At 40.1% G+C, this 17,823-nt stretch overlaps 1 protein-coding gene across 2 annotated transcripts; it reads right to left on the reverse strand.

Moving 5' to 3' along the window:
- Positions 1-1,041: 1,041 nt before the first annotated feature.
- On the reverse strand, positions 1,042-17,120 carry cept1b (choline/ethanolamine phosphotransferase 1b). Of its 2 annotated transcripts, none has more exons than XM_084543100.1 (10): positions 16,965-17,120; positions 14,811-15,121; positions 13,485-13,659; positions 12,874-13,021; positions 12,642-12,783; positions 9,705-9,789; positions 9,331-9,462; positions 8,281-8,439; positions 5,202-5,327; positions 1,042-3,886 (listed from the first exon to the last, which is right to left on the reverse strand). In XM_084543100.1, exons 2-10 carry the CDS (start codon positions 14,999-15,001, stop codon positions 3,764-3,766), a joined length of 1,281 nt encoding a protein of 426 aa, XP_084399226.1. In that variant the 5' UTR covers positions 15,002-15,121; positions 16,965-17,120; the 3' UTR covers positions 1,042-3,763. The 2 variants fall into 2 exon arrangements, with proteins under 2 accessions (XP_084399226.1, XP_084399225.1); XM_084543099.1 differs by having other exon boundaries at positions 16,772-17,120.
- Positions 17,121-17,823: the final 703 nt, after the last annotated feature.

A 17,823-nucleotide genomic window follows, 5' to 3' on the forward strand; every position in this document is an offset into this window, starting at 1 on the left:
CATTTAAGGATATTCAGCAGAATCCATAAAACAATATATATATATATATTATTGGTTAAGTAAATAGTCGGGAAAGCCAGCTATGTCCTGGGATGCTCTGTTGACCTCACTTTGTAATAAAGATTACAGAAGAAATAGAGATTACTATTACTACTACTATTACGCATGAAAATAATAATTGTCTTTTTTTACAGAATAGTGTCAGCAGAGGACCAGTTACTACTGTGACCAAGAAATAGTTTAAATGTGTATTTTTCTTCTTCCGAGACGGTCACCGGTTCAAATCCATGGGCCGGCTGGGCCTTTCTGTGTGGAGTTTGCATGTTCTCCCTGTGTCTGCGTGGGTTCTCTCCAGGTACTCCAGCTTCCTCGAACCATCCAAAGACATGCTCGTTAGGTTAACTGGTGATTCTAAATTGGCCGTAGGTGTGCATGTGAGTGTGAATGATTGTCTGTCTCTCTGTGTTAGCGATTCGATGGACTGGAGACCTGTCTAGGGCGTACCCCGCCTCTCGCCCGATGACAGCTGGGATAGGCTCCAGCAGACCCCCGCGACCCTTCACAGGAATAAGCGGGTACAGAAGATGAATGAATGAATGATGAATTTTACTTATTCAGTTTTCATATCTGTTAACTTCAGCAATTTGGTAAAACAAACCTAAAGACTAGATTTGGTTGTCATTTTAGTTTATAGTCTACTTGAGAGGAGCAGATGTCTGACAAGTTATCAAGCACTGTATGTAGACAGCGATAGAGCCCACTTAATAGTTATGTCTTGAATATTAAAATCATTTGTGCTGGTCTGAACTCATTCAGGTGGTTCATTTTGGACCTACGGTAATCAGATCTTCAGTTGCTCTGACCCAGTAACATGGTCTGGTTCTCACACCTCTGCTGTAAACTTAGAAGATTTATATACATCACGAGACATCAGTTATAAAAATCAGCCCTGTAGCTGCTCAGATATGCTCCATTTATTTGGAGTATGTCAAGAGTCTGAGAAAGAGAAGAAGGGTTTAAAAGGTTAAAGAGGTATTTTTGTACTACTTTATTTTTAAAAACAACTTCTTGTGATTTTATATTTGTGAAGAAAATGAAGAAAGTCCAAATGTTTTTGTTAATCTGACAGAAGTATGTTAACACCAACATATAGGACTATATGGGAACACACATGACAACATGTAAGTAAGCAGAGAAGACAAACTTTAACACAAGCCACGAGAGCAGAGTCACACCCTCGCCAAGAGAGTCTTCATCCCCGTACAAAACAACAGAAAACAAAAGCGTTTAAGGCAAATGTCTTTTCTTGTAACATTGAGAGAGTTGACCTGATGTCTGAACTATGTGAACATGAGCTGTGAAGAGTGTTTTCCAGGTAGTGGTTATACAAAGACTCTCCAGCTGTAAGCAGGATGCTACACATGCAGATGAGGGCGACAGTTCATCTTCCATTTTTTTTTCTTCCTAAAAATACTGAACAGGCATCAGCAGCCAAAAATGAAATAATCTGTGAGACATTTAGGACTGAAAACATATGATCGAGATGTAATGTCAAATTAAAACACTTTAATAATGTGTGATCTGTGACCTGTTCAAGCTCAGTTCCCCAAAATCACAAAAAAAGCTGCTCCATGTTTATGAGCTTTATTCTCCCTGAATTTATTCTTCTAACTCTTTGTAAAGTTGGGGATTTTAGATTTACAACTACTCTTGAATGTTAAACTCCTGTCCAAATACCAGTGTCCCTTTTTATAAATAACTATTTTTATTTATAAAATGACATCTAGATGTACAGTTGTCTTTAAAGAACTCTCACATTTTTACGTTATTTTCATTACAAAGTTTTATTTGTTTGAATCAGCGGCCAGCGGTTTGTTTCTGCTCATGGAACTGTGAATTACGACTTCACCACGCCGACCCTGAACGCAACCAGTTAAGACAAGGACACTGAAGACATTGTAGATGAAAGAGTCAACTCTTGACAGTGAAGACCGTGTTCAACATGATCGCAGCAGAGTGTCTGCGGATGTGGAGCTCTTCAAAGAAACATAAATAAAAACAGGCACAATATGCAGAAAACAAGAATCTAATGTCTGCTGTTAAGGACAAACGTGTATGAATAAATCACCACTGCAGGTCCTCTCCAGAAGCAGCGACGTTAAACACACCCAGTAACAGTATCAGACGATGATGATGATGATGATGATGACGACGTGGAGCCAGAGCGAGCAGCATTTCAAATAAACAGCTTTTTATTAAGTTTGATCTGATTCTCGTCAGTTACCACCTTAAAAAAACGTGACGGCATCATTTCACCTCATGTCCTGCACATTCATTCACACCTGTGTTCTCCTGCAGCAGGTGTGGTTTGGGGGAAACTCAATGTCGGCCAGATTATGCAATACTGAACACACTTTTCACAGGAATGTAGCTGCAACAAAGGAAGGACTATGTTGTTCATAGATATGATTAATTTCAAGGTTTTCTGATACTCAATACTTCTCTTCTTGGACTGACTTAATAATTATAACGTGACAGATCTTGTTTCCTCTGTGGCTCCATAAACTTGAATATTTCCAAAATCGAATCAAAACACTTCAATGAGCCGCACTATTTTATTTATGCTGACTCTCACATACGCTGTGCTGCTGCTGGGAGTACAAGACTACGACTACTAGAGGCTGACACGTCTATTAATCTGCTCTTGAAAATAGTTCCTCCCCTAAAAACACACCAACCTACAGAGATGAGCCGTTTGAGGGGATGACTGCCAGTTTATAAAAGTTTAAATATACACTGAAAGATATTTATCAGATTAATATCTTCAGTAGATCAGAGAAGTAAGAGGGGAGGTTTGATAGGATTTGTGGATTAGTACTATCAAATAATTGAGACCTCATAGTTGAGGGAGTAAAACAATAATGTAACAAGTAAGTAACAATATATGAAGTGGAATAAGTTTGAAGCGTCTTGATTTTTGTCTGTATCAACTGCAAAATGCGACACAACCCAAGCGTCAGAGTTCACCCACTTAGTAACTTTTTGGCAAAGCTGCAATTAGCAAACTTAACCAAGACAACACTGGCAGTGAATATTTTGCAGGTTTGCACACTAAGTTCTGAAACACTAAATAAAAATGTAATAAAGTCGACATCAAGTTTCCCCCAAAGCCACGTTCTGCTGAAGCAGCTGCAGAGTTTTGGGTAATGTGCGAGGGATGAAGTTACGTTAAAACTGTACACATGGAGGAAGGTTTTATAAATGTGTCAGAGCAGAACATTGTTTTTTTTTTTTTTTTTTAACTTAAAAGAGAAGTACCGACACTGTAACAGTTTGATATTTACAATAGCAAAAAGGTAACGCAAATATTACAAAAATTATAATCATGAAAAGCAAAGAGGTTGATTCACATCCTATACATTTTCTTGCACATGAACAGTTAAAACACACGTTAAGTTTCTCTCCTTGAACACATACAGAGTAGCACCTGTACTCTCCTGAAGTATTAGTCAGAAGGAGATTCCTTATTATTGGGGCAGAAGATGAAACTGGTACAAGTTCAAATCTGCACTGGTGAAAAAAAGAAACTATGACAGTAATATTCCAGTATCTTAATATATATTATTTAGTCCTCACATTCAGTTGGCAGAAGCACATACTTTACACCACGTCGCAGCCCCCCTGCATCTCTACGTGGACAACAGAGGGAAGGAAAGATGAGTGCGGCTAACAGGGACAGAGTCAGTAAATGGCCGGCATGTCCTCAGTGAGGAGCTGAGCTGAGAACTGAACAAGGCTTGATTTTGAAAACAAAAATGTGAAGATGGCAGGCAATCTGGTTGCAAACACTGACACAGTAACGCACCAAGTCAAAGAAGGAAATGATCTGCGGGAGAGAGAGAGAGAAACACCGTTACTCTTTTCAAGCACAAATAAAAGGAAGGAAGCACATTACATTCAGGAAAATGAGGAAAAGACTTAAATTTACACCTTAGATGCTCTGACATACACCGATCAGCCACAACATTAAAACTAGGGCTGGACTTTATCGCCACATGGTCATTGTGTTGTTTTAGTTCTGTTGGACCTAACAGCGGCCTTCGATGCAGATCCTCCTGTCTCGCCTGGAGAACTGGGCGGGCATACGGAGTGGTGCTTTAGATTGGTTCAGGACCTATCTAACAGAGAGGTTTTTCATTGTCACCGTTAGTCGTCTCGGAGACAAACAGGAAGATGAGCGGTGACAGCGCTTTTTCAGTCGCTGCCTCGAAACTGTGGAATGACTTGCATTTGCACATCAGACAGGCTGACTCACTTCTTGTTTTTAAATCCTCTTAAAACGTGTTGTTTTTAAAGTGCCCCCACCCCAAGAGTACAATCATTTTTAAACCGAAATACCTCTAAGTGAATCTAATCACAACTTGTGAAGCAGAATCGAACAGTTTCAGGAAATCAGCAGCAATTTGGAAACCACCAACCAGTGAAGTGAATCACACTGATGATCTTATTACGATGTGATTTTCTTCTGGGAAACTTGGCTCCTGGCGTTTATGTGGATGTAACTTAGAATCGTATCGCCACCTGAACCCCCCCGATAACAACGGTAAGGTGGTGTTCCTTGTATTTTCTTGATAAGTGGTGGAAAAGAAAATGTGATTAATCAGACCAGACCACCTTCGTCCATTGTAGGAGGTTTGGAATCATCTAAAAATCACACTTCAGTCCTTTTTTTGAGGCAAAATGTTCACCTGCTGACTAATACATCCCACTCACTGACAGGAGGCATAAGATTCACTTCACCTGCGACTGTCATGGCTGATCGGTGTATAACCTTATAATTTATAATTCATAATTCATAATTCAGACTTCTAACATAATTCTGGGCCCTGTTCTGACTCATGCTCTCTCTGACGTGGAGTTTATTGTCTCAGTTTTTAACAAATTTCTCATCATTTTGACTTTACATAATTCTTCAACTTCTGCCATTCCTACATAAAGACATAAATATCATCAAATAATTAAAAGTAGAATTAAGTATAAGTGATAATATACAACCTACACTTAACACACTCTAACATTAACAAGTCAAACTACTAATTCAACAACTTTCAGCTAAACTGTTTATACTTATCAGAGTTGTGTTCTTTCTGCTTTGACATGTCAAAATGTTTTGAGTGGCGCTGTTGAGTGTGTGTACTTACCAGTGCAATCCAGAGCACCAGGTACTCGTCAATAAAGCTATTGAAATACTGATCCAGGAACAGCAGTCCTGGCCCCAGGAAGGCTAAATCATGGAGATGCATCTCACTTTTTGTCATATGTGCTACCTGTAGACAAACACACACACATAATCAGCATCGACAGTATTTAAATGATTGTGCACAATAACCAAACGGCACCAAAGCTGTTACAAAGAGACGCTATGCTACGGGTTTTTACACAAGTTGGGACACGAGCAGGCGCCGTCTTAAACTATTGGATTTCCACCCCTTTAAATATTTTATAACGTTTGGCTTCACCAGACGGCTCTGAACATCTTTAGAGACACTTCTCACCCAGACAGATGATGAAACCTTTTGTCTTTAACTTATTTTTTTGTATTTATGGAATTTATTATTATTATTTATCAACATTTATTATATTTATAATATTAGCTCATTTACATGTGATTATTTAATTAATATGTGTGCTTAATACCCATTCTCTTCTACAAGCTTAACAAACAAATCGTTGCCAATTGAAGGGCAGTATCAACATCTGTCCTGAGTGATCTGACCACAAGCGACCACCTTCAAGCAAATGTTAACACACCTCAGGACACATGAGATCTGACCTCTCAGACCAAGCCCTCATAGTTTGAGTTATAATCCGATTTGTGCTTTCAGCAAAGGTAACAATATTCTGCCTGGGACTGGATTACTCAGAAAACATGTTAATATCAGGTCTGAAATCTGAAATATCTGAAGTCTGAAATATCAGGTCTAATTTTATTAGTTTTTGCACTCAGGAGAACTTTGGCCCCCAGACAGTGAAACTCGGCCTACCTCTCCTCCTGTACACTCAGCACCGGCTCTCCTCAGGGTTGGGTGCTGAGGCCCCTCCTCTACTCACTCTACACACACGACTGCACCCCCGCCCACCCTGGAAACACCATCATTAAATTTGCCGACGACACTACTGTGGTGGGTCTGATCTCAGGAGGAGATGAAGCAAACTACAGGAACGAAGTCCTGAAACCGACCGCTTGGTGCTCATCAAATAACCTGGAACTAAACACCACAAAAACAAAAGAAAGCATCATTGACTTCTGGAAGAAAAGGGCCGACCTCACTCCTCTGTACGTCAACGGTGCCTGTGTGGAGAGAGTCCACACTTTTAAATACCTAGGCACAATGTTCCCTCTAAGCTGCGCGCTTGCGCAATCGCGCACTGCTCGCACGTTCTCCGCGCACAAGAAAATCTATGCAGCGCATAAAAAAATCCAACATGAACTGTAAATAAATTAAACAAGTAAATTATTTGTTTATGTACCATTTTGCAATGTAACTCAGTGAGTGACAGCTGTCCAGCCAATGATATGATGCGGTTCACTTACGCTGCCAATCATGACAGTACGTGCCCCCCCATATCCACCGCGGCGCCGGTGTTTTGCAGGTTAGCTAACAGTGCGGCGGAGTTAAGGCAGTGGCGCATCCACTCACCAAGACAAAGTAAAAATTAAATGTGGTTCTTTTAAGATGGAATGGCTGTCGGAGTGTGTGCAAACAAAGAACCAGCGGTGACACTGGGTAAGATTTTTCTTTTTCGAGAGAGAAAGGTCTGCTCTGCAAAACTTGGGGTTGCCAACAGTCCCTTGAAAAACAGAATCGTTCCGTATTTAGAAACAAAAGTACGCGTCCCGTATTGAGCTGAAACAGGACGCACTTTGTCCCGTATTACCGTGAGAATCAAAAGTAGCGTGTAAAATGTCAATGTAATTAATGAGTAACAAGGCGCTTTATAGGAACATTTACGGTAAACTGTGACCAATAAGCTGACAGCGGGAATCCTGCTCATCTCATTGGTCGAGGTACTGTTGCTTGTGAAGAAGATACCAGAAGACAACAAAGCTACAACTTTTCCTCAAACTTTCTGTTTGAACTTTTCTTATTGCGCTATTACAAGAGGAATGTTCTGCTTTCTATTGTTTTATATTCATTTATACAGTTAGACTTAGACTTCTTTAATGTCCATAAAACTTACATAAAATGGAAAATTGTCTTTGACAGTGGCATAAAGACATACAAGCAACACACACACATCACAGACAGCACTATGCGCAATAAATAGATGAATATAATATATAGGTAAAAAATTACTGCTATAATGGGATTCTTTTGATAAACTATGTAACTTGCTATGATCTCAGGTTTTGGACAGGTGTGATACTGGTGTGTGGCCCCAGCGTGCACGTGTGATGTTGCTCACAGTGGTCCACAGTGTACTCACAGAGTTTTTGTGTATGCCCAGACACATGAAAAATTAGAGGGAACATTGCCTAGGCACCCTCATCTCCGCTGACCTCTCCTGGTCCGCAAACACCACAGCAGTGATCAAGAAGGCCCAGCAGCGAATTCACTTCCTGAGGGTGCTCAGGAGGAACAACTTGGAGCTCAAGCTGCTAGAGCCCTTCTATAGATCATACATTGAAAGCCTCCTGACATACTGCATCTCAGTGTGGTATGCACTGATGTAAGACAAGAAGAGGCTGCAGAGAGTGGTCAACACTGCACAGAGGATTATCGGCCGCCCTCTCCCCTCGCTGGACTCCATCTACACCTCCCGCTGCTCAAACAGAGATCTGCCCTCTGAGAGGTGCTACAGGTGCATCAAGACCAGGACAAACAGACTAACAAACAGCTTTTATCCCAGAGCCATTACCCTGCTCAACAGAAACATGCACTAACTGCCAATGGATATATTTATGTAATACTATTTATCTTGTTAGTATATCTCAATGCACTCCCACTTTTACGTTATATATTCCAAATGCATACTCAGTATCATGCATTAACTGTTGAATGCTGAATGATGGCACCGATTATTTGTTTAATGTCTTGTTTTGTTATGTGATCTACACTTTTAAGGTTAAGCTTTTAATTTTGTGCAGTGACAATAAATTCTGATTCTGATTCTGGTCATTAATGGTTTCACTTAATCATTTTCACGTGTTTATGAAATTCTGTCCAACAAATATTCATTCATTCATTATGAACTACTCTTAAAACGTGTCCTACTTACAACTAATTTATTGGTGATTTTGGCCGAGACAAAGCCAAACGCCAGGATATAAAGACACGGATGTTTCTCAAAGAGCTGGACAGCAGACTTCTTGTATATCATCATCGCCAAAATTATAACTGAACCAATGTGTAACACTGGAGAGAGGACGCTGGTTCCCTGTGGACGACAAGAAGGTGACAGAGACATATAGTTAATGTCAGTAGAAACACACAGTAGAGCAGCAGTTATAGAACCTGTAGTCGGATACAATGTTTTATTCTGATCAAAACTCAAACATTGACATTTCTAATTAAATAAATTTAATTACACATGTACTTGCTGTAATTATTACACTAGCTTTTAGGACATTATACAATGTCATGTAAACAGTTGTGACTCATCAGAGAATGGACATGGGCCTTCTGAGGGTGTCCTGTGGTGTCTGGCAACAGAATGTTGTTAGTGGGGGTCTTTGTGTCCTATGGGTTGAGGGGAGGGGCCTCTGTGGATCATCTCACAGGTACATGATCAGTTTGGGATCTAGTGAACTTTGAGGCCAGGTCAACATCTTGTGCTGTTTCTCATGTTTTTTTAGTTGGCCCTAAACCGTTTTTGTGTGTGTGTCTGTGTCAGGCTGCATCCTGCAGGGGATGATGCCATCAAGGAGTGTCATTGCTATAGGGTAGCAATTCCTGGTATGGTCTAGGTGGGTGCTACATGTCTAAGTAACATCCACACAAATGTTGGGTCCAAAGGTTTCCCAGCAGAACACTGAATTGTCACAAGATGGTCAATGTAATTCACCTCTTCTGTCAGGGGTCATAATGTTATGCTTGTTCAGTGTATATTTTTTTTTATCCTACCTTATTCTTTTTCTATTTTTAATCTAACTTGTATTTTTGTTTTCTTGATCAATGAAATCAATAAGCGTGTAAACATCGTAACAAGATTCCAACACTTAATTATTCATCCTGGTGGGTCTGCTTCTAAGGATAAACATTTTCCATTCATTACATTTGTATATTTCTTCACTTCAAAGCACAAAAACAGTTTTGTTTCCGGACTTACTGCTATTGTGGATCCGTTTTTGCCCACACCTCCTGTAAAAATAACTCTGAAGTAATTGGTGCAGGAGAAGATGGCTCCTAAAAATGTAAAGATGGCAGGAACCATTTTCATCTGGATATTTAGGATCGGAATCTGGGAGAATCAAGACATCAACTCAGTAAACACAACAAAACCGGTCCTGATCCGAGTGTAAATCTTTGCGAGGGCATTCACAATGAAAGCAGTAATGCTACAAGCGCTCAGATTGACATTCTTTAGTAAAACAGTTCAATCACACAAACGTTAGAGCAGCATCATCATTACATTAAAATTGCCAAGATATTACACAGTTATTCTCAGTGATCTCAATCTGTAGGAATTATAACCAGAATTACCAGAGACTGCCATAAAGCAGATCCTCCCACGGCGGCCAGTATATACATGATTATAATGAAGATTTGCACCTCGGTCACATCAATGCTGAGTGGGAGGAGAAAGCAGAGAGTTTATAATGAGGATTAGTGAGGTCTACCAGCACAGTCAACCTGCAGCCGTCCTCCTCCACAACAACACGCTGCCAGACATGGAGCTGGATTCTTCTGCACAACGCAGGTTTGATTAGGAGGTTAAAGAGTCAACAGAAAAGAAGCTGCAGTAAAGATGCAAGCAGTAATACCTGTCTGGCTCTGTCAGCAAAAGGACGATCATTTATCAGCACTGGGTCTGAGGTTTTGATGTCTCCATCACTTGTCTGTCCCTTAGTGACTGCTTAAGTTTTTTCAAGTAATGTCATTAATGTGAGGTTGCCACGCAACGAGTTCAGACTACAGGAACGCACTGCATCTGGCTGAAATAGCTTCAGCACATAACTATGTGTTAAACCACACGGTGTCATTCTTATATTTCAGTTTGATTACAGAGTGAACAAACATAACACATTAGTGTGCTTTAGAAGTTTTAGTCTTCATGCTAAGCTACTGTAACCACATCCTCTTTTATAACAGAAGCTGTACGCCCCAAATTACTGTTAAACTATCTCTTTATTGAATTTCCCACAGGATCAATAAAAGTAACTATCTATCCTTTAGTGTTATGAAATAACTTCTTTGAATATAGGTGCTTAAAGGCTGTAACCAACAAATATTTAAATTTTTATTTTGATGCTATTTTTATCTACATATATTCCCTTGTTTTTTCCTATTGAACTATATTAACCCTTAAATACTTGTAATTATTTTGTAATAAGATTAAAGTAAAAAAAAAAAAGGGGGGGGGGGAGCGATAGAGGAAATAAATGTAAGACTTCCCTACAAAGCGAGGTGACATCGTTGACGGTACTGATTTATCCTACTCAGAGTCGTCAGGAAACACCATTCAAACACATAGATATTTGAACAACAACATCATCATCGAGAATTAATAAACCGTAGACCAACTGATCAGCATGATTCAGGAGAGGCCAGCTCAGTATGACGATCTGTAGCCCTTCCTAGCTTTCTAGCCTTCCAGCTAATACTAGCTCTTTTGATTTTGAATGAGGAATACAGACTACTGCCACCTGCTGGTCAGCGTGCTGTAGTCTTTGTAGTTCAAATGCAACCTTTTGTCCCAGGAGCACGTACTATGAGGCCACAGTCAGTTTTTTAATTCAGTTTGGTGAGTCTGCATCTTTAAGGCTCAAAGATACAAATACATTCAGTTTAAAACAAACGAAAAACGAATTTAATTGCGTTATACCCAGTTTAAAGATTAAAACAAAGTTATATTTAGCAGATCACATGCAGTGATGTTACTGAAGAGCCATTATTTTTTTACTGACTACACCTTAAAGCAGAACAGATCAGTGAATTGAATTTGTCTCCCTGTGACTCCATGCAGGCCAGTGTCATTGTGGAAGCAGACAGCAGAGAGCCATGCAGGCAGCAGCCAGGAGGTTTTACCATCACGTTCCACAGCCAGGGACCCACAGTGGCTGTGAGCATCTGTAATCCTGCTAGACAGATCTGCAGCTCTGTTATGTCAAATCTACACACAGAACACATCCACATTTACTCCACCTCGCCTGCACACGTCGCTACTGTTATTGTGAAAGGAATAACATCAACAAGTTGATCCACTTCTTAATACCTTTGTCAAAGCGTTGACCTATTCAACGTGTTTCCAGGTACCTGAAAAACTTGCTCATGTTTACTGGACCAGTTTCAGACTTGTCTGGAGGTGATAAACTAACCCTCTGCGAGTCAAAGCCTGATTTTCAGCAATACTTTTATGCTGCTCAACTGTTCTGTTTGCTTTTTGATCATTATATATATATAAACAAGAGCATACATTTTAAAATAAAAGTAGGTGTTCAAATATGAATAACAGTGAACATCACAAACAGAATATTGAATGACCAACAAGCTGAGAGGTAAACGTTAACCTCATTTGTAAAAATTAAACTTTTTTTTTTTAATTTTAACTTTTTGTAGGTATTGAATCAAGTTGGTAGTATTGACTGACAATCTCCTACTACCACCACCTCACCACCAAACATCCACACTGCACTCCTTACAAATTTCTGACAGACATGATTTTCAAGAGTAAAGGCCTTCCACACAGCAGACATGTTTAGTCACGTTCTTAAATAAACTACAAAAGATCGGGCTTGGCTGAAGTCTGATCCGATTTAAAAAATGCCTGCTTTGGCCCTGATACCTATCAAGATGTCCCCAGTCTCCACCTAAAGGCTGAATGAAATGTCCTCTACATATTGTTGATACAGAATCACAGCAAAAGAAAAACCTAGAAAACACCACCACAAAATGTTGAGGACATGAAGGTGACTGTTCTGACTGGACAATGAAACATTGAAGACGTGAATAAATATTTAGGTTATTATTTGGGCTATCAACTTAAGTGCAATAATAAAAAGTTAAAATAATGTGACTCAGGCTCATTGCATATTCTGTCATGTACATTGGGTTCTTGGGAAAGTCAAAGTTATCTGAATTACCACCAGAGTATGTCAAGTTTCAAATACTACTTGACAGCCTACTTGGATAATAATAACATCTATTTGCATAAAGCAACCATTTCGCCCACTATAATGTTGAAAAATATTACTTTAAGCTACAATTAAAATAGAAACATGCCATTAACTGCATGTTAACTACAGACAATCATGCGATTAAAAATGTAATTGACCAAGGACCCTAGTTTTGAATGTGAAAAGGTAAATGTGTAGACACAGTACTGAAACACTCTGACCGACTAAAGACATCTTGTAAAAAACGCTTTTAACAGACAAATAAAAAGACAAATAAGAAAATGGACAGTGTTTGTCGACTCACATGCCAAAGCGCAGCGTTCCTGACACGTATGTTTGCCAGTGGGCGCAGTAGAACATAAACATCCCGGCGAAGCAACAGAAGAACATCCAGTCTGGGTTAGTTCCCATCTGCACGGCTATACTGGTTCCCAGCACCACGAACACTGCAGAGACGAGGACAGGTCGCATCAACAGGGCTTCAGGATTATTGAGAGTCACACTGTTAAAGAGAGTTAAACAGGAAACAAGCTGACCGGTTGACAGGGAGTCACAGCCGTGGTCGAACAGCTCGCCCAGCGGAGAGCTGCTATTGGTGCGTCTGGCCTGCTTCCCATCAATGGCGTCCAATGACTGGTAGATAAACAGACCCACCGCACACAATAAGTAAGCCCAGAGGGGAGCCTGGAACAACAAACACACACAGGGATCAAATACACACTTTTACAATTGAATTAAATCATCATTTGATCATATATTAGTAAGAAGCCTTAACTGTATCAACACTTTTTGCATGTTTAATTTTTGTCTAGATGAATTTCACAGCGTACACATCACTCTGAAATCATAAACTAAAGCAAACTCCTTCTTTGTGACCAACTTCCTGCAGACATTTCAGATTACAGGCCTTCCAGTGGCTCCTGTAACTGAAACATTGTCTAGTCTAATTAATCTATACAATAAGAAACAGCTGCAGAAGGTTTTATTAACAATATGATAATAAGTTCTGGGAAAAAAATGACCAAGTATAAACACCTGGACTTAATTACTGAATGCTAAAAGTATTTGTGTAAATGTGAATTTCAGCCTCTGTAACATACTGTGCGAATATGAAGGCCATCAAGTATAATAATGTTTCATCAGTTACCTGTTCAGTAGCGGTTGGGCAGTAGTAGACAAGCACGAGGGTGGTGAAGACATTGGTGGCCAGGCCGACGATGGTGATGAGGTTGGGGGCAATCCAGGAAGGGACTCGTCCCACCAGCCATTCCCAGTAACGCTGCATTAGAGGCTCCAGAAGGGAGCGTCCAGCACTGCTGTACCTGCAGGGATGGACAACAGGAAGGTGAGGCCCTGAGAGTTTATGATGATGAAAGCTGGAAATCATCATTAATTTCAAAAGTTGCATATTACAGTCAATTATCTTTGTTTGCATAATGATACAAATCGCAGTGAAGGATGATGCTTTATATTATTGGGATGTTCAAAAAGATCAACAGGTTGATGTTTCATATGCAAATAATTAAGGTAATCATCTCACGACAATTTCAGACTGGCCCCAGCAGAGAGAACCACACGTGTGGAGTGTAAATGACAAATGGTGCCAAATGTAGTGAAAACCAATGCATGCAACTGTAACAGTCCTGCTCTAAATCTTCTCTACAGGAAGGTCATAGTATTCAGCGCTTCTTTAAAATAACAGAGCTGTTGACTCAACTGCGTCTTCATTTTTGAGGCTGTGGTTTGTTGTACTTTTGAACTGACACATGTTCCTATTCATTTGGCAACTCCACTGACAGGGGTTAGGCATCCTCCAAAATGATCATTCAGCTGAACAACCGCCATTCTGATGGTGTTTCAACACAAACGGGACATTATAACATGTTATGACGGGGGATTTAGCTCAGGACCGTTATATTAGAATACATTTATGTTTATCTAATGTTGTACCTAATGAACTGGCAAGTGAGTGTACCATCAAAACTGATCATCTTAAAACCTCTGAATTCCAAGCGTGAATGAATTCTCAGCAGTGTTAACGTTAGCTCAAGCAGCTAAAGATGTGAAATACTAACTAGGTAAGCAGACAACAGTGCAGCCATGATCAGTTACTGTAATCGACCTTCTGTGTTCCATATTTGAGAATAAGAGTTACTGTAATGTCTTCATAGCTAAAGTTGATCTCACACTAAGAGTGTTAAACAGCTGAACTATTGTTCTTGATTCTACTGAAGCTGAAACACTTGAGGCATTCATGTCTTATTTCAGACTGCTGAGATCACAAATACAGACCTTATGGGGAAAAAAATAACCAGACGCTGATATTTCTCTATCAGTTATGCTGATGTTTGTTAAATAACCTCTAGGCATTACTGTTCTGTTACATGCACATTACTGGTAAACCACATAATTACACAACATTAAAATCAATAACCACACTATAATTTTAAGTTTGACTTTTGTTTGAGGTTACCTGTGCTCCTCCAGTCTCTTGAGCTGGTGTCGAGACAGGGGGGGTGACGGCAGCTCGATGAGCCTGCGCAGCACTCCGGGGGCCAGCCAGCAGGTCGCCTCCATACCCATGCCCTGCCCAGGTTCCTTGTCCCGGCCAAGGGCTCGGCGAGAACGCATGCCCCCCCCTTGCTGCTGCCCCGTGGTGCTCATGGAGCCCTGCTACCTGCTGCTCTGGTCCCCGAAGGCTCTGCCTCTACCTCTGCCTCTGCCACTGTCCTGTCTGAGGGGCTAAAGATCCACAGCGGGGCTCTGGATGTCGCTGAATGATTCCTTGGGAAAAACAACACACACAAAACAAAAATCATAATATTACATTAACATATTTTTAACGCTTTACAAATCTGAAACTAATGATTATTTTTTTTCCATCTGTTAGTCTGGCTGCTATCTTCTCAATATATCAATTGATCTTTTTGTCTATAAAATGTCCATCACAGTTTCTCAGGGTCAAAGGTGACGTCTACAACAGTCCAAAACACAAAGATATTCATTTAACTGTACAATGATGGAAAGAAAATTAAAAACTAAAATCCCTGCATTGGAGGAGGTGAAACATGCAATTAATTCATGTTTATTAATAACAAAAACAACAATAAAATAAGGGACAATTAATCAAATGTAAAAACAATCATCAATATTATGAGGGGAGTGTAGTGTACAAACAGATGACTTTCTCAGTGCTAGTGGATTTTTATATTACCTGCTTGAATAGATTTACTCAACATTTACCTGCTGACACTTACTTCAAGTAACGATACTGTTTTAAGTTTAAAAAACTGTTGTTAAGGACCTATTTCAGTGACATTTTGAAGACTGACAACATCTGCACCACACATGTGCGGGTGTTAGTCAAGAGTTTGCTGTCAACACTGAGGTCAATGAGTCCATCGAAAGTCCATCAAGACTTTGCGGCAACAACAGATGTGCTTTTTTTTTTTTTTTAAATACTACAAGACAGTATTTAAATATGATAGGGAGTCATCAAAGGAAAGCTAACATGCAGGTTGGGATTTTAGTGCAGATTTATTCTACTTTGCCTTGAATCATGTTTAAACTTTCTTGTAATTATTACAGGCCTGTTAGAGGAGAGAACAACCGATCTATATACAACTAAACTAAATATTGGACAATGAAACGTGACCAGGAAAATCAAACAGACTCCAAGTCAGATTCTGAAAAACTCAAAGACACTACTGTAACTGTGATCAGAAACACGACGAGAACCATACAGGCATAAGAATAATCTGATTAAATATGTTCTTATATTATTCTGAGGCTAGAAGCAAGTTAAGACTCTTAATTTGGACATCAATGCATATTTAAATGACTAGTTTATGAGTTTTTGATGACAGAAAGCTGAATTCAACCATCATAACGCAGCATGTTTGACTGCAAGAGACATAAATATCGTTGTACTAGATTTGTGCAGTGACAATAAAGGAATTAAATTCACTCAGAAACTAAACTGGCCTGCAGGGCGTTAGTCTGAACTGTCACACGTCACTTCAAAGTACTCGCCTGACAAGTTAGACCAGAAATGAAGCACCAATTTCAAATATAATTTAACGCACACATCCCACTGACAGGTCTTAATCGGCTAACCATTAGCGGTGCATAAATCTACGACGTGTTGAAAGATCCACCTGATGAACCATCTCCACGTTGCCAAACTATTTCTTGTGACTGTCAGCAACACACAAGCTGCTGACAAGACTCAAACGACAGCAAACAACCTGCCTCTTCGGCGGTTTGCTAATGGAGCTTAGCATACACGCTGTCAGCTAACTTCCCATCACTTTCGCTGGCGTTGAAGGTTAGCATTAGCATGAGCTAATCCAGCATTACGATTGTGCAGCAAACGTTAGCGCAGTAACTAGCCACGGAAGACTTATGTCAGTTATTCAGTTTTAAGTTACTCACTTGCTGCTGTCTTAGCAACTCTTCTTCTTGGCTGTATTGCCGAAAATAGTATGTTATCTTTAAGATATAGATAAACTAAGACGGATACTATTGACACCCCCCGCGATGTCTGCGTCCGGCATAAGCTAGCTTCATTAGCTAACTGAACGACAGCTAGGGAGCCGCTCAACTGACGAATGTAACTCTGGCTGACCTGGTCGAATAAAGGACGAGAGCCGCGGACAGTCCAAGGGGCGAATAAGCTGCTTCAAGCCAACAGGCTGCACCTCTCTGTGGATGGTTAGAGTTTCCCCCTCTAACTCTGTGTACAGTACGCCGTAGAAGCGTTAGCAGCTGTCGGTGGATCACCACGACCGGTGTCACTGAGGTTGACACAGCAAGCTAGTTCTCGTTAGCCATCACGGAAGTCTCGCGTTGTTTTCTTTTTAGCAAGGAGAACGTTTGTCCTGAGTGTTGTCTCCCAGGCAGCTCAAACCACACTCAAGAACAGGCAGACACCAATTTAAACCATTTTAAAGGTGCATTACCGCCGTCAACTGGAGTGTGGAATATGAGATTAAACCACAGCCAGTGGATTAAGCAGAAAAACTACAACTTTTTATCTAACTTCGACTCTTTTAAAATACAATGATGTAACGATGATGAAAAATCACAATGTTTAATCCTACTCAATGACCAGTGTTGGGGAGTAACGGAATACATGTACCGGAGTTACGTATTCAGAATACAAATTATGAGTAACTGTATTCCGTTACAGTTACAATTTAAATAGTTGGTATTTAGAATACAGTTACATTGTTGAAATCAATGGCTTACATGACGATACTTCTGTTTCACGAGTTTATTCACTTTCTAAATAAATTAAGTCAACTCCATGCATTTCCCAGAAGCCCCAATATGAAAACGAAAACATGAGCTGCGTGATCAGTCACAATGGAGTCGGAAGAGGAGCTAGCAGAGGTAGAGCTGGAACCGGCACAACAGGGCAAGAATGCGTTTTCATCGTGGAAATTCAAAGATCATTTCACCTTCAAGAAAGAGAAGGTGCAATC

This window comes from Chelon labrosus (genome assembly GCF_963514085.1).
Source record: "Chelon labrosus genome assembly, chromosome: 4".
Lineage (NCBI taxonomy): Eukaryota > Metazoa > Chordata > Actinopteri > Mugiliformes > Mugilidae > Chelon > Chelon labrosus.